Source organism: Pinus tabuliformis, chromosome J (assembly GCF_031772625.1).
Source record: "Pinus tabuliformis cultivar Carrire ecotype Pingquan chromosome J, CPIR1, whole genome shotgun sequence".
NCBI classification, from domain to species: Eukaryota; Viridiplantae; Streptophyta; class Pinopsida; order Pinales; family Pinaceae; genus Pinus; species Pinus tabuliformis.
The window spans coordinates 1,187,834,963-1,187,858,293 of NC_142295.1; the positions used below are offsets into that span (position 1 = coordinate 1,187,834,963).

Below are 23,331 nucleotides of genomic sequence, written 5' to 3' on the forward strand. Positions count from 1 at the left end.
GAGTTGACATGTCATATATATATATATATATATATATATATATAATTAAAAAAATATTTCAGCATGATAAATAAAATATTTCAATGTCCATTTTCAATAAAATATTTCTATAAACTCTATATAAAGCAATTAAAAGTATAAAACATTTTAATCATATGTTACTCAATATAAAGAAGATATATAAGTTATTTCTCTCAAACACACATAGAAAGCACTAGCAGAAATTCATTTTAACTCTATTAATACATTGAAAAATGATCAAACCCCTTGAAATAAATTCTTTTTGAAATGAAAAAATTGTAAAAATCATTACACCTGAAAAAATTTGATCCCTATCCACACATAATTAATAAAACTAAATTGATTAGTAATACAAAAATAAAATATATATGTTAGAATAATTCACGAGATACAGAATAAGAACCCAAAACCATTCCCAATGCTCCTCAGTCACCTTGACATTACAAGTGTACCCTTAAGTCCAACCGTCCTATCTCAAGCCTCTCAAGCCTCCTTAAACTTATAGGAATTATTTATCATACCTTATTAATTTTAATTACATTAAGTACATAATCCTACAAAAGAAAGCAAAAACTGTATCTTGATTAGTAATACAGAAATACAATATATATATTAGAGTAATTGAGACGAGATACAGAATAAGAACCCAAAACCATTCCCAATGCTCCTCAGTCACCTTGACATTACAAGTGTACCCTTAAGTCCAACCGTCCTATCACATTAAGTACATAATCCTATAAAAGAAAGCAAAAACTGTGTCTCTACCTAATGACCATATCTAACTGAACTTAAACCTCAAACAAACAAAAAGCTTTGTGAAACAGACTTCCTACATGAAAAAATGACAAAATCCATTAAACAAACTTACACACAGAAAGGTGGCTGCAGGGGAACTGTTTGACACTTGAAAATCTGCTGATCATGAATCCAACTTGCAGAACGGCGATGATCGTCCTCATGTTTGAGAAAGTTCCTGACATACATGAGTAAAGATGATTATCGATTGGCTACAAAATTACAGAGTGCCCTTTTAGAATTTTATGGCCAATAAGGGATACGATCACATATGACATCACATACAAGAGTACTTTACTAAACATTCAACCTGATATCTTGCATCCAAGAGCTGCTGGTGGCGTTCTTTCTTCTGGTGAAGGCATTCCCCACACCAGCTGAAGAAATCGCGTTGGTGCTTCTTAAGTTCCCTGAATACAGCGCTGTAAATTGATAAAGAAATAAGTTAGGTTGGTCATGCATTTTTACCCTTAATACATTCACATGATATATCTCAGTTATTTTTGATATCAGAAAATAAGACGCCATCACTTAATATGGAGTTAGAGGAATGAAGGAATATTGAACCCATTTTCAAACAAAGACGGGAAATTGCACTGTTCCTGAATACAGTGCTGTAAATTGATAAAGAAATAAGTTAGGTTGGTCATGCATTTTTACCCTTAATACATTCACATGATATATCTCAGTTATTTTTGATATCAGAAAATAAGACGCCGTCACTTTATATGGAGTTAGAGGAATGACGGGAAACTGCACTGTTCCCAATTTTATGCAGGATCGATGCCTGTTATCTGTGTTTGACTACTGAACAAGAACAATATCCCAGGAATAAAAGAATAATATTTGCAACCCGGACCTTCAAATTTCTAAAAACAAAGATCTCGTCATAGGTTAATAAAAAATATCTCTAACTACATATGACCTGAATTAAAATGTGGAGCAATGAGGTGTAGACTATACAAAAAGTCATAAAGAAAAAGTTATCCAGTGAACACTTCAAATGAATAACTGAATCTGAACTCTGATTAAGGTGAGAACAGTTGTTTCAACTAATACCTGGTCAGAAATCCATCTTCCTAAAGTAAAATGGTATTAACTGATGGGTATCTTCAAATAACAAAAGAGATTAGCTTCTGCAAATTACAATAAGAGTAGGGATTTTACTAAATTATTGAGTTACATAGCAGATACTTCAGAAAGTGAAAGTGAAAGCGTAATTGTATTAATGTCGAAGTTACCAAGCTCTCGACGCAACTAAAATACATCACCTTGTAAGGTACAATCAGTAAGGGAGTGCCTTAAACTATCTCCCAAAGCTAAGCATCAAATCTAAACAAAAATATAAATATACGAGTCATAAAAGGGTTGCACACTTCTATGGTGTATGTTACTTTTGGGCTACTCTGAAAATGTTTACACCTTGCTTGGCAGTCCTTCATGTGACAGGGGGTTGGCCTACTATGTGTCTTAATAGCCTATGCTCCACCAAGTTTCCGCGACAAGGGAGCATGGGTGTGGGAAGACACACAAAGGTGACATGTGGAAGCACCCCAAATTTTAAGAGAATTTGGGGGGTGGCCAGGGGGGATTCCCTAGCATAGGGGTCACTTGTTAGTTTTCTTTAAACCCAACACCCGATATTTAATTCCCAACAAAAAGTTACTAAATAAACACTTAGCTAGGTTCCTAACAAAAGATATTCAGTGAAAGAAAATAACAATCTCACATGAATCACAATGATACACATAGGTGTCTGCCCAACAAATGAATTTAGCATTAATAAAAACTCAAAACCTACTTGGGCTCCTGCCCTAGGATAATGGCCCAATTGAGAAAATACAAAATACAATTTCTCTCTTGCAAATCTAGATCTCCAGCCTCTCTGCACTCCCTCAGACCCAACATAGGCCCAATGAGATATTAGCTCAATAAGCCAACATATTAATGTGTTTTTTCCTAGGCCTGTCAGACCTAGCACATTCTTCAATCTTCTGTTGTTGTTATGTGTCTTCTCCCTCTCCCTAGCCTTGCTTTTATAACTTTACGTTGAGCCAAAATCCTAATCCTAAGTCTAATCTCAAAGTGATTGATGGCTGAGATTAGATCTAACCTCACATGAGATAAACAACTAAGATTAAAACTTATTAAATTACATTATTTTTCCTAAGTTAAACTTACACTAAGTTACATTAGCAACTTGCTAGTCTCTCTGCACTCCCTCAGACCCAACATAGGCTCAATGAGATACTGCTCTCAATCTTGTGTTGCTTGTGTGTCTTCTCTCCCCTAACCTTGCTTTTGTAACTTTACATTGGGCCAAAACCCTAATTCTAACCCTAATCTCAAAGTGATTGATGGTTGAGATTAGATCCAACCTCACTTGAGATTAACAACTAAGATTAAAACTCACTAAAATAAATTACCTTCCTTTTCCTATGTTATATTAGCTCAATAAGCCAACATATTAATGTGTTTTTTCCTAAGCCTGTCAGAACTAGCACATTCTTCAATCTTGTGTTGTTGTTGTGTGTCTTCTCCCTCTCCCTAGCCTTGGTTTCCAACCTCACTTGAGATTAACAACTAAGATTAAAACTTATTAAAATAAATTACCTTCCTTTTCCTAAGTTATATTAGCTCAAAAGCCAACATATTAATGTGTTGTTGTTGTGTGTCTTCTCCCTCTCCCTAGCCTTGCTTTTATAACTTTACGTTGAGCCAAAATCCTAATCCTAACTCTAATCTCAAAGTGATTGATACCTCACATGAGATTAACAACTAAGATTAAAACTTATTAAAGTAAATTACATTATTTTTCCTAAGTTTTATTAATATGTGTTTTTTCCTAAATTAAACTTACACTAAGTTACATTAGCAACTTGTTCAACCTAACTCAAGTGTTCTAAGGAGATGTGGACGATTTTTGCATGCCTAGACACACTCATTGAGATATTGCTCTCAATCTTGTGTTGTTGTTGTGTGTCTTCTCCCTCTCCCTAGCCTTGCCTTTATAACTTTACGTTGAGCCAAAATCCTAATCCTAACTCTAATCTCAAAGTGATTGATGGCTGAGATTAGATCTAACTTCACATGAAATTAACAACTAAGATTAAAACTTATTAAAGTAAATTGCATTATTTTTCCTAAGTTTTATTAATATGTGTTTTTTCCTAAGTTAAACTTACACTAAGTTACATTAGCAACTTGCTCAACCTAACGCAAGTGTTCTAAGGAGATGTGGGCGATTTTTGCATGCCTAGACACACTCACTGAGATACTGCTCTCAATATTGTGTTGTTGTTGTGTGTCTTCTCCCTCTCCCTAGCCTTGCTTTTATAACTTTATGTTGAGCCAAAATCCTAATCCTAACTCTAATCTCAAAGTGATTGATGGCTAAGATTAGATCTAACCTCACATGAGATTAACAACTAAGATTAAAAATTATTACAATAAATTACATTATTTTTCCTAGTTTTATTAATATGTGTTTTTTCCTAAGTTAAACTTACGCTAAGTTATATTAGCAACTTGCTCAACTTAACGCAAGTGTTCTAAGGAGATGTGGGCGATTTTCACATGCCTAGACACAAGGCCTGTGCAAAAGTACCTGCTCGAGCTACAAACTTCAACACTCCCTCTTAGGGAGGGAGGTACTTCTGGAAGAACTTCCTTCACCTAGATTTGTCTCCAACCCCACAATCCCGTCTACTATTGTAGTTGCTCCCTCTGAATTGGAAGACTTTCCTGCTTTGTAATCTTATCTAAAGAGTTGTTTCTTCCAACCATGCGCCTAAGAGGTTTCTCATGAGCATCAATCATTGTTAGCTCATACCCACTAGTCCCGACAGATTTGGAAGAGGCCTCTTGCCCATCTTCCAGATTATAATGCTGAGTGCTTAGTATCAACTCAGTTTTAGAGTCTCCTACTCAATCTATGTCACTAACATCGATCTTTTATCCAAGATCCCATTGGATCTGCTTACAAGTTGGCCCTACAAGCTGTAAAACTTACCCTTCCTGACACCAAGCCTAACTGTTGTAACCTGGGTAGCTCCCTCTAAACGTATGAATACTTGTCCTTTTCAAAACTCAACATCACACAATGTGTCCTCCGGAGCTAAAACTAAGGAAGTTCATCTTCAGCTCGGGGCATATATCTCCTCTACCACCTCCAGAGAACCTCCTGATTCTAGCTACAATAACACTATTCCAACTCCTTTCATTGCATGTATGGTACTCATACCAACATTCACATGCATGTTAGAATCTGTTTCTAATACACTAAGGAGCATTTACCTCATTCCCATCATATGAGAAGATGCTCCACTATCTACGAACCATGCATCACTGTCCAGGCACTTCTAACACTAGTGCCAGAAAGACAAGCAACCACTAATGAGAACTCAAATTTTGCTACAAAACTTTCAATCTCGATTGATGCTACAACCTATGCTTTCCCTTTGTCTTTCTTTTTGTTTGGATACTAACTCGCATAATGTCTTGGCTTGTGACATGCAAAGCACTTGAATTTTCTCATGTCCTCGTTCCCATCCTGAAAGGATCCTCCCTCCCATTTGACAACCCCCTTGCCCTTTCTTACATGACCTGAAAGAGAAATGTTCCCCTCATCCCTTTCAATTTTTACCTAGTTGCCATGAAGAGCCTCCTGCAAGTCTCCTCTTGGGTGAAGTCATCCCACAACGTATCCTAGGTTGGGAGATTCTCTTGTGCCACGACTCTTTTAACGAATGTACCCCACTGCTCTGTGAACCCATTCATAGTTGTCCTTACCAGTTTTGAGTCTAATACTTTTTCCCCCACTTCAATCTCTTACTTGAGATATTCTGGTGAGATAAGAAGAAACGATTTCATTCTTGGACATCTTGGTGTTGCTTAGTTTCTCTCTCAACACCATTTTCCGGTTCTAGTTGTTGTTTTGGTATAATTTGGTCTTAAAAACAACGCCTCCCACATTTCTCTAGTGTTTTTCTTCCCAGATATATGAGGAATAATATGGTTCTTCACTTCATCAAGATCCTCCTGGGTTTCACGTCCTTATGCTTATGAGCAGCTAGAAGTGTTGCATTGGTAGGAGGGATCTAAGTTTGTAATACAAACTCCCAGATCTCATTCTTCTCTAAGACCAACGCAATCCTCTCCTTCCAGATGATGTAGTTGGACAAACCATCCTGACGATCTTCAAACCTAAGATTGGTCATCATCCTGTCCAGCTGATCAAACCTTGTGAAAACAAATTTGATGAAAAAGTGCGCTCCTCGCGTTCTCTACAACTACTCAAATCCTACAACTTTCTGTTATCTTATTTCTACCTCAACGGATGGCACCTTAACCGCCACTGTCCACGTTCACGTTCTTTTCTCTACAAACCCGCATCTAGTGCGACACATCCTTCAATGTTGGTCTGCTTTGTTGCCACTATTCCTCATGTGTTTGTACCAAACATCCTTGTCAACATTTCCTATGTGGCTAGCAGCTCAAGCTCTTGTTTCCTGCAAAACTTGCCTATACTTGTACGTGTTGTCGCCTCTACCATTCGCACGTTACCTTGCCACTAGTGTGGCAACCCTCACATCCCTAGCTCAACCACTTGCTTTGCGTGACTGCTCTCATCTCGACCTTGGCGATGGCTTAGTCCATGCCAACCAATCCACAGGCCTTCTCAAGAGACCTGTGTCATAGCATTCCTCAGCTCCTTTGCAACCACTCTATTGACCCGCATCTCTCCATCTTCAAGCTACCACTATTTGCGTGTCTCTGCTAACGACCTCTTCTCCTTATGTAATTTCTTGCACTTGCAACCTCGACTCTCGACTCGACCGACATTCAACGACTGCATTTACGGTTGCCCTTCTATGTTCGGTGGCTAACTGCAAGCTACATTCGATGGTTGTGTTCAATGTCGACCTACGAGCTGGTATCAGTGGTTGTGTTGGCAGTTGCTTGCGAGCTGCTCCAGTTACCAAGTGGGCCATTTTACCACTCAAACTAGTAGGGGATCTTAGAGGGGCACATGCTAGGTCAAGAGCAACAATGAAGCTATAGTCAACTGTCACCACAGCCAAAGCTTCCTACTATTTATGGACTTTCATCGACGGGAGGAGACCAGATATATAGAGAACCACTTATAAAGAATAGATCAACTAAGATGGGTGTGAAGTGATCTCAGGGACCCTTTCCTAGGGGAGGCTCAAGAACTTGTTTTCCAAGGGGTTTTTGAAGAGTTGACTTTTCAAAGGTATGGGAGCACACGGGACCAAGTGAACCCAAGTTAGCCCAAGAAGGAGGAGTTTAGCAACCAATGATAGACTTGACCTAAACAAGGAGGAGAAGGGGACCAAAGAATTGATTTTCAGTTGAAGGTGCAAAATGATCCCTATGAGGAACTAGCCTAGGGAAGCTTAGGGCAAAAACCAATCTCGAGGCTAGGGCTTGGGATATCTCACAACCCCACCGTCGAAATTTCCTCAAATTTGGAGGCGGCCTATGTGGTACACCAACGCAGTAGAGGCCAAGAGATCGAATTTTTCTTATGGGTGGTTTGTAGGGAAAATGATGCCCTAGGAGCCCTAATGTAGCTAGACCTAGAATAAAGGAGGAGAGGTGAAGAAAAATGTTTCTTTGAGTGATCACCTTATGGTAGACCAATGCTTAATCCTTTGGGGAGATTGGAATCAAGAAGAATATGAAGATAGACTTTGTTTCTAGGTCAAGTAGGCTCTAAGATCAACTTTGGCAAAGGAGAGTGACCTTAAAAGCTTTTATACTTCGTTTGCAAGGTGAGGTGGCTTGTCAAGATAAATTTGACCATAGAATTATCCATAGGATAATTCGTTCTGTTGTCGCGCGGATTGACACGACAACCCTCAGACCGGAGGCTGTCACTCTGATCCCCGATCCCTCCGTTTAAGCCTGTCTCCCGCGGCTAAGGGGGGTAGTCCCTGTGAGATGATGAGACCAACTGTCGACCAGTTGGTTGGGAGACACGAGACACGATTAAGATAAGCACTAAAATGATTTGATTAATTTAGCAGACCAGTGCCTTAAAAGATTGTTATTAAAATGATTACTTGTTAGATGATATAGAAACATAAACCGTGAACAGCAATCATTTGTCATCGAAAGGTATCAGCTAAATCACATGACCAAAACGATATCCGGCAACTGAAAATTTTGAAGAGATAAATGCCTTAAAACACCCCGAGAATCGCAAATCATTAACCAGATATCAATTTCGTATCTCGACTTGAAAATTTAGATCCCAGCATGAAAGATATAACATGAAAACCACTGAAACTGGCAAAAATAATTTTCCACAAAATTTTTATATTTCAAAATTTAAAAGAAAAAACGAAAATATTTTTTTTCGATTTTTTTTAAATATTATATATCAAAAAAAAAAATAAAAAAATAAAAAATTAAAAAAATCTAATAAAACATAAAACTTAAAATCTAAAACACTAACAAAAATATAAACCTAAGCCTAAGTTTTGAAATAAAAGATTTTTACTATTTTTTATATTTTATATTTTTATTTTAAAAACCAAAATAAAACAAAAAATGTAATCTAATTAAAATCTAACTAAAGTTAAATTAAAAAAAAAAACAAAACAAAACAAAACAAAACTATAGAAATTTTACATCTAAAAGCATATAATCTATAATCTAAGTTCTAACCATATAAATAAAATTTAAAAGTCTAAACTACAATGCAATACAATAAAAAAAAAACCAAAATTAAACCTACGCTATCCCCTTTTGATTTAATTTAAAATACAAAATCTAAAACTGAAAACTATGAATCGAAACCCTAATCAGCTACGCTATTAACATAAATCGAAAGACAAAAAATGCTCAGCGTAAATAAAAAAAAATCGCATGCATCCTGGCTGAGTGAATGAATAATTAAACGCTCACGCTGCAGAGATTTCTTGAAGAGCTTACGCGTCGAATTTTTGCTTGGTTTACGATTTTGCAGGTACGCAGATTTGATGATGGGGCGATCAGAAACTGCTTAAGGGATTACCTTCGTGACTACGCAGAATGACCAGAACGAAATCGACTTACCTGCTACAATGAATTGATTTTACCTGCGGCGATGAACTAAAGCTTTTGACGGATAGCTGGATAGATTTCGTCCTGTCGGCGGCCTGAAAATTGACTCGATTCCCAGCCGACAACTGATATCTTCTCCTTCAAAGCGTTTGGCCTTCCAAAAACTCGTCCTTTTGAAATAAAAGATGCCGGCTCAGTCTCAGTTTGCCAAATACGCTGGCAATAATTCGTTCTCCTCAGGTCAAATCATTTTTCTTGAATGCACACACGCATCAGATCATGAGCTTCCAGCTTCCGTCGAGGTGATAGCTCAACTCAATTTATGGTTTGGTCAAGGTTCAATGATCAATTGAAGATGGCTCTCTCTTTAATGAACCCTGCCCATGTAACAACAACGTGGCCTCTTGCGAACCCAAATGGATTCTTCCAATAATTCTGATACCGATAGCAGCTATTCAATTTCCGGCAAAGTAATATTAGCTTTCCAATGGCTGTGAACAAGTTGAAACCCCGAACCTCTAGATCGCGTGACCCATTACTGCAGAAAGACAAAACCCTATGCCTGCAATCACAAAAGAAAACAAAAACCCAAATGAAAAATCTGTGTAAAGCAGAAATTTAAAACCCTAGACAGCTGATTAATTTACAGATTTGGCCCCTTAACAGCCTGATTCAACGATAAGCACAGAAAATATTCAAAGAATAAAAATTTAAGGGTTCCACTGTGAAGAACTTCAGAAAATCTCTCATGTAAATTAAAAATAAACTGAATGATAGACCCAGGATCAAATCCAACTGGGCTCAGCAAAGAATGCTCGTGGGAGTTGGCTGGTTCAGCCGAGAACTTCCCCGAACGCCCACAAATTTCCTTCAAAAAATGTTTTCTGCACAGCTCAAAACAACCATCAGTAAAGAGGGAAAAAATGCTGCTAGATCTCAGGAAGTAATGGAGATACCTGCCATTACTTCAGAAACCCTAACAGCACTCAAACCCTAGCAAGTGAACAAGATACCTGTGCTCACAATACTCTACAATAAGCTATTATTAATGGCTGAAAATAAAATATGCAGAAACTAAAATAATCTCACAGCATTTCAAGAGAGTAACACCAGCAAGATATGGACCCCAAAGTCTTCTTTTATTAACCAGAAACAGATTTACAAGAGAGCTTCTTCAGTACCAGACTCACAGATCCAATTGATCTGAAATGACCCCCTAAGACGCTATTTAAAGGAAATGATCCCAACGGCTAGTTCGAGTGATCCATGTCGAAATGATCTCGACCGTCGATGAGGATCAAGACATCTCTTAATCTCATCCGTCGAAATTGTTAACTTATTATTAAAATAATATTTTGCATGCATTCACTTAAAATATTATTATTTTATTATTTTAGGGTTTTTGCTCTATTTTATGATTTTTTTATTATTTTATTATTTTTTTAATTTTTTAATTTTTTATTATTTTATTATTTTATTAAATGGATCATCGAACTAAGCCTTCGGAAACATCACCTAGGACCTAGGACTTAGGACTCATGAGGGGATTTAAAACATTTTCAACCCTCAAGACACATTTCATGATGACTTTTACAAATTTACATCTTAAGGGGACAAACCCATTTAATACAGACCCTCACAAATCACCCAGTTCTGCGACACAACTATAATCTAGCAGATCAACACACTAGGATTCTCCTAAAATTCCAATGACAAAATCCATCCCGGCTTTGGGGTCAGGTTTGAAGGAAAACTCTGCCGATCCATGGATCAGTGAAACGAAAAACCTTCCGGGACATAGATTACCACTAGAAAGTTAGGTCCACCTAGGCAATTCACATACACGACTCATGTCTGCTAAGATTATTTACAATTAATACATGCAGACTGGGTTTACAATTAGATTGATCAAGCTGCTGATGACTGCAAGATGGCACGGACACGCTGATCAGGTGCTGCCCCTTCTTGCAAAGAAGAGGGGGGGTACTGCATGGGTAGTTGACCGGTAGTGGTCAACACGTTCAACATACATGGCCCATACATAGAGATTTGCTATATAGAAATATCATTCCACAATTTCGCAGTAAGCAAGTAGCCCTTGTATAGCGAAAATCTAATTATAAATGCATGTGACAAAGTAAAAGAATAATAACATTAAATTTGTACTTACATTTAAGTGAATATATCCAACCACCAATAAACGTGCCAATCATGAAGCTCCAAAACAGGAAAAGACAATCCATACATCAAAATTCATCCATGCTCCAAAATTTCATCCACCACGAAGGAAGAGCGAAAATTTCAAGAGAGATACAATTCCAAACCAAGTGATAATGAGAAATCAACTCTCATCATTTGTATTTATACACCTCTAAGGAGTTCGATTTATCTATTTGAGCCTACATTAGCCCCTAAAATAGAAATAGTGTGCAAATAACTAACTTTTGGTGACAAGCCCACCAAACTAGATCATAAACAAAATAGCAAGCCTCAAGAGGCCGAGTGATCAATAATACATATCATTGGGCTCTCTAAGAAGCCTAATGAAGTTCATAAGTGCCATGATGATGAATAGGACTTCCAAAAGTAATGGACAAGGGGTTGGCCCCTTGTTCTCCACATAATAAACCTGTGGTGCTCCCAATGGTTGTGAGGGCACATAAGTGACCTCATGGGTGTCCAAGTAAGTCGAAAATGCTTGTAGATCATCTATACGGGCTCAAATGATGTTGTCAGTGATGCCACATCAGAATACAAGTCTTGGGTCATCTGCCAAGTGCATGGTACAACTATGGGGTGGTCTAAGCAAAGGTGAACCAGGTGCAGCTTCCTCGTCTAATAGGTGAATCTCGAGCAATCTCTGAACATCTCTGAGGATCCATGGAGTGTTGTCTACTATTGTGGAGGCCCATGGCTCTCAACATACACCCTACATGTGCCAATGTAGCCCTCTAGAGGGTTAGGAACCCATATAGGGAGACCAAACCCAAGATGGAGACTACCTACAATTTTGCATAAAATCCTATGCATCCCCTATCCTTCCAGTACAACAAGTCATCAAGGAAATCGAGTAAAGGAGCTTACAAACCATGGACAACAAGTGGGGACTTCATAATGGCATACCCTTCCATAATGGGCTTTGGCATGTGCTAATGTCTCCAAGCTCCAAGTGGGGTTTCTACTTCTAAAGGAGATAGTGTTAATCTAGGTTTTCATTGATGTCAATAGTTGAGGTGAATCGTTGATGTCCGTGGTCAGAATGGAAAATATTCTTGAAGATGCTTGATATGGCAATGGTCGGGATGACAAATATTCTTGAAGATGCCAGAGGATGACTACAACTCTCGTTTAAGTTGTCAAGACACAAATATGAAGTATCAATCATGTATCTTGATGATCATAAAGAAAGATATCACTGTGAAGTTCTAGAAGACATGCACTGGATGACTAGACTATGATGACATGTCTATAATAAAAGACTACATGATGACTTATGTGGACCACACTTGATGATTTGATGACAAACCTCCAATCACGTGAAGTTTGATGTCCTTACCTCCGGTGATCCTAATAATGAAGACTACATAATGACGGTGACCCTATGTTGAAGAAAATAAGGTGATGAAGAAGGCAATCAAGGACATGATGAAGGTGACTCTATGTTGAAGAAGGCAAGTACATGATTATGAAGACAATCAATGAAGAAATCAAACCATGAAGAAGCCCAACACTCGAAAGCATTCTGCCCTACCTCCATTTCTGCACTCATAAATAATCAGTCACATTAAAAAATATTTTTTGCTACCTTAGAGGCAAAATTCCTTAATGACACCTACACCATCTTGAAGAGCATAATTTTGCCTTTCCAACGAGCTATTACTCAGCCCGAAACTCCAAGCGGTTTGAAAGTTATTGATTTTACAAGTTAATGGTGTAATTCTGGTCAGTAAGCCGACCTGAGCTTCTCTCCCATGTCGGCCTGCCCTTAAGAGACATGTCTATTCGGTTTGGTGAGCGAATTGGTGTATAAATAAGAACTCGTTCATCCATTTCTAGTATCACCTCATCACTGAATCAACACAGAAGCATCACAACTACTCGGATAAGGGAAATATAAGGAGAAAGGAGCACATGAATAATTAAAATGTGTTTGGGTCTGAAGTTAACTACAAGGCAACAAAGATTTTAGGTTGCATATGGCTCGGACCTAGACAACTCGGATTGCTCCTTGGTGGACTATGGTAAATTCATTACCTTGGACTGTGACCTTTTAGCTCGTTTGAGGCAACAAGATGGTGCATCTATAGGACTCGAACTTCAGTCCTGTGGAGAGGCTTGGACAATTACCTTTGTTTAAATCTCAGACCAGTGATAAGACTATATAACAGTCATTCTACAAGAGCTCGTATTAGCATATAAACATCTCAGATCTATGTAGCTCAGAACTAAAAGACACGGACTCTAATAACAATCATTTTTGGAGCCTCCATTCAAGCTCGGACTTGACAGAAAACAATGACATGTTTTTGTAACTCGGACTGCACAGCTGGACTGTGGTATCTCTGTTCTCGGACAGTCACATAACTATATTGTGGTGCAGCTCGGATCCACTTCATTACAGACTTCGGATCCTTGAATAAATGCTAGTGTTACATCTTTGTGCAGTAGCATTGGAGCAGTGTGATAATTTGGCACAGGAATTGGTGGAAAAATCCTTTTAGATTAGTGTGACACAAAAGTATTTGGCGCAGTAATATTGGTGCAGTATGGTGTATAAATCCTTGTGTAGAAGTATTGGAACAGTTTGAATAGTGGTCTGGTGCAGTGTGGTGCAAGCACATTTGTAAAGAAGAATTGTCACAATCTAGTGTAGAAGTCATGGTGCAAACTTTAGTGCTGAATTGATGAAGTGTAGATGGTGCAATTTTTGGAGCAGACTTGGTGCAACATAGTGAAGAGACCTTGAAAACATCTTGGAGTATCATCCTAGAAGTACCTTGTGAAGACATCTTGAAGAAGACATTATTGAAGACCATGATGCATGAGACATCATGAGGTGACTTGAAGAACTTGTTTGGGTACCATGAAGGACAGTGGAGACACCTTCTATGGGACAAGGTTGTCATTGATGATGTGACGTGACGATTAAGTGAAGGGAAATGAAGATTGATATGGCTCGGTGAAGAAGACCTTGGGAGTCGTGAAGTACAACTAAACATATCTTGACAAAGCAAAGTTATAGGATTGGTGTCCTTGGAGTAGGTGCTCCAAAACTCAAGGTTGGTGCCTTGGATAAGACAGGATCGAAGCCCTAGAGGTTAGAGCCTCACTAAAGTCTAAGTTGGAGCTTGGCAACAATTATTGTACTCAAACATTTGTACTTGATTGAATTAATAAAAGCATTTATTCTTATCATTGTTCATTTTGTGTTCTAAATATAAGTGATCTACCTGGTAAAAGTAACAATTGAAAAGAAACACTGATTCACCCCCTTCTCAGTATTTCCAACAGATAGTATGTCCAAGGTAGATCCTTTAAAAGGGTGGTGGCATATGATGGAGAGATGAATGGAGTAGGGAATGAAAGGGGGTCACATGTTGGGGTACAAGGGTAACAAATCAAGGGAAGCCCACACTTGGGTATATAATGTATAGGAAGGAGCAATCGTGGCATGTGAGGTGCCCCAACCTTGATTTATACACCCTTATTTATATGCTTTTTGCCTTTTATGATTTTTCTTTAATTAACTGCTCGGGGCTCAGAATTATATCTCAGCGACACAGTCACAACTCATATATCCAGAGATATCAGAATTATACCTCAGCGACACAGTCACAACTCATATATCCACATCATATATATCACAGGACTCTTACATCACATATCATTGTCTCTACTCTTGCGTATTGACACATTATTCAATATGGCTCTTATGTATGGTCTCGGATTAGTTGCTAAGGCTCAAAGCTTTTATTATGGTTTCGTTGTAACATAACCAATATGATCGAAAGTATGTGCAAGCGCAGATCCTTATCTCATCACAACAATAAATATAGTCTCGATCTAGACTCTCGACTATGCTTCTCTATGTTTGGGTCATTGCATCCTCAACATATGTCTTCTTAAGACTTCATTCGCGTGTCACTACATGTGTACAACATAGTAGTATGACATCAAGCATATACTGCAGTACCAAAGGCTCCCATCCTACTCTGCAACATTTCTGAAACCTCAAGTGATACCCTAGTGGTATTGGCATAAAAAAATTAATGATATGATAGTGACAGTATTGGCATAACAGAATTAACGATATGACAATGGTTTCAATGTCTCTATGGCCGGTGTAAAGTTGTAATAGCTACTCTCTTGTACTTTGCTTAAGTCATTTCACAAATGGAATTGTGAATTGATTTTGGACGCTTGATCTGTAAATGATGTCTCATGATGATGCACTTTATTTCTTAGCTGAACAATTGATGGAATCTAATAGAAGAAGAAGAAGAATTTAGGGTTTTCCCCCTTGTGGAGCTTTGCCTTGGCCTTTGATCAATCTTGGTGTCTCTATATGTGTGAATGCTTTTCTTCTTATATTTCAGTTGCATTGTTACATTGTTGTTTTTGTTCTTTCTACATAATTGCAATGATGTGATAATGTTGTGGGTTGAATTCAACGTGTTAATAGTGTAATGTAATTATCAAAGCAAAGAAGCATTGTTACATTGTTGTTTTTGTTATTTCTACATAATTGCAAAGATGTGATAATGTTGTGGGTTGAATTCAATGTGTTAATAGTGTAATGCAATTATCAAAGCAAAGAACAATGAAGCCCTACGAAAATTTAACAGTTTTTACGTCCATTTGATGAATATTCAATCCCATTGTAGCAGCTAGCAAAAAATATCTTATAGTAGTATATCTTGCAGTAGGTGCAAAGGTTTCTTCATAATATATATCTTCCTTTTGAGAAAAGACCCTTGGAACGAATCTAGCTTTGTATTTGTCAATACTTCCATCAATAGCATGTTTGATTTTGTAAATCCATTTTGAAGTGACAACTGATTTGTCACTAGGTCTAGGAATGATTTCCCAAACCCCATTCTTCATGATGGATTGATATTCTTCTTGCATCACCTTCTTCCATTCTTCTTGATGAGCAACTTCTTCAAATGTAGTTGGTTAAGCTTCTATTAATTTTGTCATATATGTTGCATATCCTGAATATCTCTTTGGTCTTTTGCTTTCTCTAAAATTCCCTTTAGTAGCTCCATGTCCTTCAGCATCTTCAAGAGTAGCTTTTAACCAATTTGGCCTCTTCCTTGTTTCGGGTATGATCACGAGTTGAATAGGCTCACTTGGTCCTTCTACTTCTTCTTGGTTTGTAGTTGTCTTGTCATGATGCTCTTCTTCTTCGAATAGTGGTGTATCTTCGTCATCAGAATCTATTGGAATATCCTTGGATCTTTTGTAGGCATGATTCTCATCGAATATAACATCCCTGCTTACTTCAATTTGTCTTCCTTCCTTAATGTAGATTCTATATGCTTTTGAAGAAAGACTGTAGCCAACAAAGATACCTTTGATAATTGTAGAATCTAGTTTCTTTCGCTTGTCCTTTGGAACATGGATGTATGCGGGACACCCAAAGATTCAAAGATGGTCCACGCATGGCTTCTTTCTTGTGAAGGCTTCTTCAGGTGTCATATTCTCTAGGATTCTATAAGGACTTCTATTTTGTAGATATTCTGTTGTATTGCTGCTTCACCCCGTAGAAACTTTGGTAGATATTGATCAAATATCATAGTTCTTATACATTCTTCAATTGTTCTATTTTTCCTATTTGCGGCTCCATTCTACTCGGGATTGTAGGGAACAATGAGCTCCCTCTTAATACATGCTTCTTTACAATATGCAACTATTTCTTTTGAAGTGTATTCCCCACCATTGCCGGATCTCAGTTTTTTTATCTTTCTTTTGGTTAAGGTTTCCACTTCAGATCTAAACTCCTTCAGCTTTTCAAATACTTTGTCCTTTGTCTTGAGAAGGTAGATCCATGTCTTCCTAGAGTGATCATCAATGAAGGTCACATAATAAAGATGGCATCCAAGTGATTTGTTAGAAATAGGCCCACACACATCAGAATGAATGAGGTCTAATATTTCCTTAGACCTTGTATCACTGCTTGTGAAAGGCTTCCTTGTATTCTTTCCGAAAGCACATCCCTTACAATCTCCTTCACAATCTTCCTTGATGTTAGGGATGCCATTTACCATTTGATTGAGAGAGGGAATGATCTTGTAATGTATATGCCCATATCTTCTATGCCATAATTCAATAAGATTGATTTCCATGTGAACTATATAGTCTTCCTTCACGAACTCTAACAACCATCGCTTTTTCAATGCTTGAATCCTTTCCCCAAACCAAAACTTTACCATCTACAAAGGAAACCATATCTCCTTTGTCTTCTAAACAAGAAATTGAAAGTAAATTCTTTTTCAAAGATGTAGATCCAAGTCCCATGACTGCATAGTTGTTGTTGTCTCCTAGCTCCACTGCATGAGATCTCAGCCCTCTGGTTCACAATCACAGCGACAGAAACACAGCGAACACTCAATGGCAAGACAATAAAAACTTCAGCTTTCTTACTCAGATCGGACTTTCATGCAGTCATTACAATCTTCACAATTTTCTATGCACTGGCTCTGATAAAACGAGATGGCAGACAATTGAACAACCCAGATCTGGCTTCTCAGATATCAGCCATCTGGTCCTTATACCAACACAGAGATGAACACACAACAAAACTTGAAGATTGCATTCCAGCCATTACAATATATACACAAAATCCGCCGGAGATTCAACAGTGATTCCACCGATTATCACCAACTCCTGCAGACCATTAATTACAAACAATCTAGAAACTATACTTCGCAGACTATAGAATAGTCGTTGTGATAATTTTGATACATAGCACTATAATATAAATATTTTCGGATATGTTATATGCTCTGGGAAGTGTGACCTGTGGGCTAAAACATTGTTCCACTGCAGTACACTTGTTTTGCATTTATTTTCTTAGGCTGCCTTCTGTATTTCTTTGTAAAGTACAGTATATGCAACTGTAAGTTATATCTCAGATTCAGCCTCAAAGATGAAATTCAACAGGAAGCAGATCCAGGGAACCTCAAGGTTAAGTGCAATCTCTGAATTTGCATTAATTTCCCTACAGCAAATTTCAACAGTGTGCTCCACAATAGAACCAACCATGTGAGGCCCTAGTGCCCAACATGCTCTCCCCAAGGGCCAAGAGCAAGCACTTTCAAAACAGAGTAGTGAAATTCAATTTGACTAACCCATAAATATTTTTATAAAATGCAGTGCATCTTCTATTAGTTATAACCAGAATACTACGATAGAATCAAAATGCTGAACTCAATAACTTACACAAGCTACTCCAAGTAATGAAGAAGCACATTCACTTTCTACCAGTCAGAAAATAGAAAGTAACCTATGAAACATATTGAAGACTAACAGAGACAAACAAAAGCATTGATTCCATGCAATTAGCACCGCTATATATGAGAAGGGGAAGGTGGAGGTTTCCATTAATATTTTGAGATGACAGCATAAAACAAACAAAATAAGGTAGGTTATACTAACCTTCTACACCAAAGAATCAAATTCATTCTATGACCAGAAAGAATTTCCTTTGCTCCATGACGATGGCGACCCGCATGCAGTACGGCTTGACCTGGAACATGAGAATACTCAAAAATTTCCTGCAAAGAAGAGAAGTGACAATTTTAATACTGAAGACACCTGATCAATTCAATCTTCAAAGGTTTATTATGACAATCAGGTGCAATGAGAAAGCTGGAAATACCTATAAGACAAGGGTATGATATTAGCACTGAGAACAATAAAATATACAATGGGGATAAACATAATAAAAGGTTGTTAGAAATCACTCATAATCTTGTTATATACCTTATAATCACCAGATTTTATTTTCCATGGATGCAAATGGCAGAATGGAGACAACTGCAAACTACTAGTTCACCATATAGGTAGTTACGAATGTAGAGAATAGGATATAAGGAACACTACCATGGAAAATTAGGAATTCTAAAACATAACGTTGGTGATGATTGGAGTAACGAATGTTCACATGATTTTTCCTCCTAGAACGAACTCCATACCTCTGTTAAATAAGTTAGTATATCTAACAACATTTGACCGTTTTGTTTGTTATGACATTTATAGGATTGTACATAGTGTTGATTTTTATAGTGCAATTAAAACAAGCACAGATTTTCTGCCAGATAATTACTTCCAATGATACAATTACTTCTTAACACATTTCAGATCATAAAGCAATTACACTTCAGAAAATTTCAACCATAAATGCAGTAGGGCAGTAGAGATCACAATAAAACAATGATGCACGAGACAAAAAAAATTATCCTGGGAAAACACAAACCAGGGAAAAACCCAGCAAATCTTTTCTTAGGAGAAATTGTTCAATTCAATCAAAATGTACATCTGATTTTCCAGTCAAAATATCATCTCATCGACAATAAATATCCAAGTCAAACCAAGTCAAAAGAGAGAGAAAGTCAAACTTCTGCTCACAAGTCAAATCTGGTCAAAGAGGCCAAAATTCGGCCTTCTGCTGCTCCTGGTCAACTGAGGTCAAAGGGGCCAAATTTTGGCCCTGCTGATCCACAAAAATTTGGTAAGGTCAAAGCCAGTCAATATAGAAAAGTCAATGTCAGAATCTCTGTCCAGAAAATTGGACAACCTTCAATCAAAAATGTCAGAATATTCACTCCAACAAACCAGTCAAAGATTCAGTCAATGCAGCGCAGGAAATCCCAAGTCAACATTAGTCAAACAGAAGTAGAATAGGTGAAACATCACTGGTCAAAGTGTTTTCTTCCTCCTTTGCACATGTGAACAGAAATCTTCTTCAGCAGATCCGAATTGCTGATGACTATGCCAAATGAGGAGGATCGAATGTCAATATATGAGTCAAATCAGGTGGCCCTTCAAGAGGTGAGACCAACCTGTCATCTTGGGGCCAACTTGAACAGTGAAAACAATAATAATTTTTCTTGACTTTGTTGACTTAAATACTGACCGCAGCTACATAATTTCAACACTTGGATGCATTCAGTTGCCTCTACCAATATCAATATTTTTACCACCATTCATAACCAAATATCCATCCATATACGCTGGCTGCTGGCTGGTGTTGAAAATAGTACAAGGAGAGGTGTTACTATGCTTTTATCACTTTTACCCTAGTGAGCACATTAATTACTTTTGTCTCAATGATATTTATGAGTTATATTAACGTCATGGGTGGAAAAGGTACTTAGAAATGTTGTAACATGTACTTTTTCTAATATTAAATCACTTGTACTTTATAAAGCGACTTTATGTGTAAAGTGCTGAGTATATTTTTCTAATATTAAAGTGAGGTGAAAAATCACTTTATGAGAAAAATTAGAAAAGGTACATGTTACCGCACTTTATGAGAAAAATTAGAAAAGGTACATGTTACCGCTCAAATTAACAGGGGCCTAAAAGGGACTCCTAAAGGGACAACTACTAGGTCAAGGGCGACGAGGGAGACTTAGCATACAGTCACCTCAACTAAGACTCCCTACTCTTTAGGGACTTTCACTGATGGGAGGAGACCCGTATATAGAAAGTCACTTGTGAAAGATGAACCAACAAATGGATGTGCATTGTGAACTGACCTTAATGATCCTTTTCCTAGAAGGAGGTTAAGAATGGAGCTTGCTTGCTCTTCGAGTACAAAGTTTTCTAGGAGAAGGAGGTGAGAATTCAAGGGCTAGGTTTAAGGAATATGCCTTGTAAAGGAGTTTCCCAATCCCTAAAATCCTTAATGAACTTGGTTTCCCAAGAGGTTCCTAAAGAATTGACTTTTCAAAGGTATGGGACCACATGGGACCAAGTGGACCCAGCTTAGGTTAAGGGGAGGGAGTTAAGCAACCTATGATGATATTAACCTAAATAAGGGGAAAGGATCAAAAAAAGAATTTCCAGTTAAAGGTAAATTGATCCTATGATGTACTAGCCTAGGGAACACTAGGGGAAAGTTTGATCTCAGAGCTAAGGCTTGGGATATCTCACAATCCCACTGTCGGAATTTCTTCAAATTTGGTGGAGGCCTTTAGGTCACACCAGCGTAGCAGAGGCTAGGAAATCGAACTTTTTCTACGGCTACCTAGAATCCTGCATAAGATCCAATGCATCTCCTAGCCTTCCGGTACAACTAGTCATCAAGGAAATCAAGTAAAAGAGCTTACAAACCATGGACCACAAGTGGGGACTTCATAATGGTATGCCATTCCATAATGGGCTTTAGCAGGTGCTCATGTCTCCAAGTTCCAAATGGGATTAACCAAGTATCCCATTAGGTGGTTTCTACTTCTAAAGGGAATAATATGTCCAAGGTACATCCTTTAAAAGGTGGTGACATGTGGTAGGTGGATGAATGGAGTAGGGAATGAAAAGGGGCAACCCTGGGCCACATGTTGGGGTACAAGGGTAGGTAGTAAAGGAGAAGCCCACACTTGGGTATATAATGTACAGGAGGGAGCAATTGTGGTACATGAGGTGCACCAACCTTGATTTTTCCACCCTCCTTTATATGTCTTTTGCCTCTGTATGATTTTTCTTTAATTAACTACTCGGGGCTCAAGGGGTAAAAGCATGATGTATGAGATATAGCAAGGGATACCCCCTCTTAAGGTAGGGTGGTTCATTGCCCACCAGGGGTTGGGACAATCATGGGTTTTTATATGATGAAAGAAGCTCATAGAGCCTGTAGGTACCAAGGCGATGGCCATGATGATGAGGTAGAGCTTATGTATTGGCTTTTGTCCACGTGCTAAATGTGTTTGTCCCGACCATCCTTCGCATTTTGTGGTACATTTCCTATTGAATGTGGTTAATTATGCTTTTACTTTTCTTTTTAGCTACATCAACCTCTGGGGCATCATTCTAGGTCTGACCCAAGGTGTGGGCAAGGGGAAGGGGAGAGTTAACCCTATGTGGACCCAATGGAGGAAGGTGGGAGAAATGATGATGGAATTATAATGAGTGGAAAGGGGGAAACATATGTGGATGAGAGCCACACAACCAAAATCAGGGTTTCCTATGAAGTACCATCCCTAAAGCCAAATGGTCAGTAAAAGAGATCCCACCGGACTAGAATTCAAGGTTAACATCCAAAAAGGGTATAACAAGGTTACTTGGGAGCGAGAGCGGGAGCGACATTTTTAAAAGCTCCCGGTTTGGGAGCGATTCTGGGAGCGTTTTTTATATAATATATATATTTTATATATTTTGATGCACATATGTCAACAAAAGCATGTAGAATGATGAGTTAGATATAAAAACATAGATTGAACCATATAACAACAATCATCTAGAAGTTACAATCTTCATCAACCACATCCACAAGTTAGTAACATACAACATATTGAGTCTCATGATTCATCAATCTTAAAGTTTCAAGCTTTCAAAATTCAATATATAACATTTATCATCATTGATCACCAAAGTTCTACTTGTAAGCTAAGTGTAACCATTACAACAAATAATATCTAACATGAAATGAAATGTGATAAAATAAAATGAAACAAAACCGCTTTCAACTTTCACGAAGCATCATATTCATAATTCATTACCAATGAGTTATAATTGCCAACTTCAAACTTCAAACTTAAATTGTCATATATTGCTTACAAAAAATATCATAATAAATATGAAAGAGTCAACAGTTAGAAAAAGTTAAAACTTAAAACTACTAAAACTAGAAAAGAAGCAAATCTATCATCTACATCTTCCTCTTGCCACCGCAAATAATGTTTAATTTCTTAGTAGGTCGTGGTGGTCTTCTAGGAGTCTCCTCGTGCACAGTGCCATGACCAGAACTAGAAGGCAAATGCCCTCCACGTGTGGATGTACATGGAGGCGGCGACAACAAAGGAACAAGACTTGGAACTCAAGCACTGCTACTGGATGGTGGGGTTGGCATGGTTGTTGCTTCATCTTTCTCTCTCATAAGTTCTGCTTCTAATTCTTCAAAATGTATAGTGTCATCTGATGTATAGTGTCATCCTCCAAATTATCGTCCTCTGGGTGGTTGTCCCAAACTTTATATGTTCGATCCTCATAAGTCCGATCACAATTAAGACTCAACAACCTAAAGAAGTATTTACAACTTGTGAAACAGCTTTTTTTAACAATTTTGGCAAAAGTCCCATGCCACCGTATGAGAGCATCAAATATGTCTTTATCTTCCATTGCATGCAAAGAACCAAACAAACCAGTGCAACCGAAGTATCTACCTCATTCAAGACACAAATTAGCACACTCCTACCTGTCAGGTACCAACTTGTCTAA

The 23,331-nt window shown here is 37.9% G+C and overlaps 1 protein-coding gene across 5 annotated transcripts in view; it reads right to left on the bottom strand.

Moving 5' to 3' along the window:
* Positions 1 to 343: 343 nt before the first annotated feature.
* Positions 344 to 23,331, bottom strand: part of LOC149231330 (2-oxoglutarate and iron-dependent oxygenase domain-containing protein CP2-like) — a 186,222-nt gene continuing 163,234 nt past the window's right edge. For 2 of the 5 annotated variants that reach the window (XM_089379180.1, XM_089379178.1), the window contains 3 exons: positions 18,550 to 18,668; positions 1,102 to 1,238; positions 584 to 994 (listed from right to left, as the gene is read on the bottom strand). In XM_089379180.1, the coding sequence (XP_089235306.1) occupies positions 993 to 994; positions 1,102 to 1,238; positions 18,550 to 18,668 (258 nt within the window). In that variant the 3' untranslated portion in view covers positions 584 to 992. The other 3 variants (XR_016248057.1, XR_016248058.1, XM_089379179.1) reach the window with 3 other exon arrangements.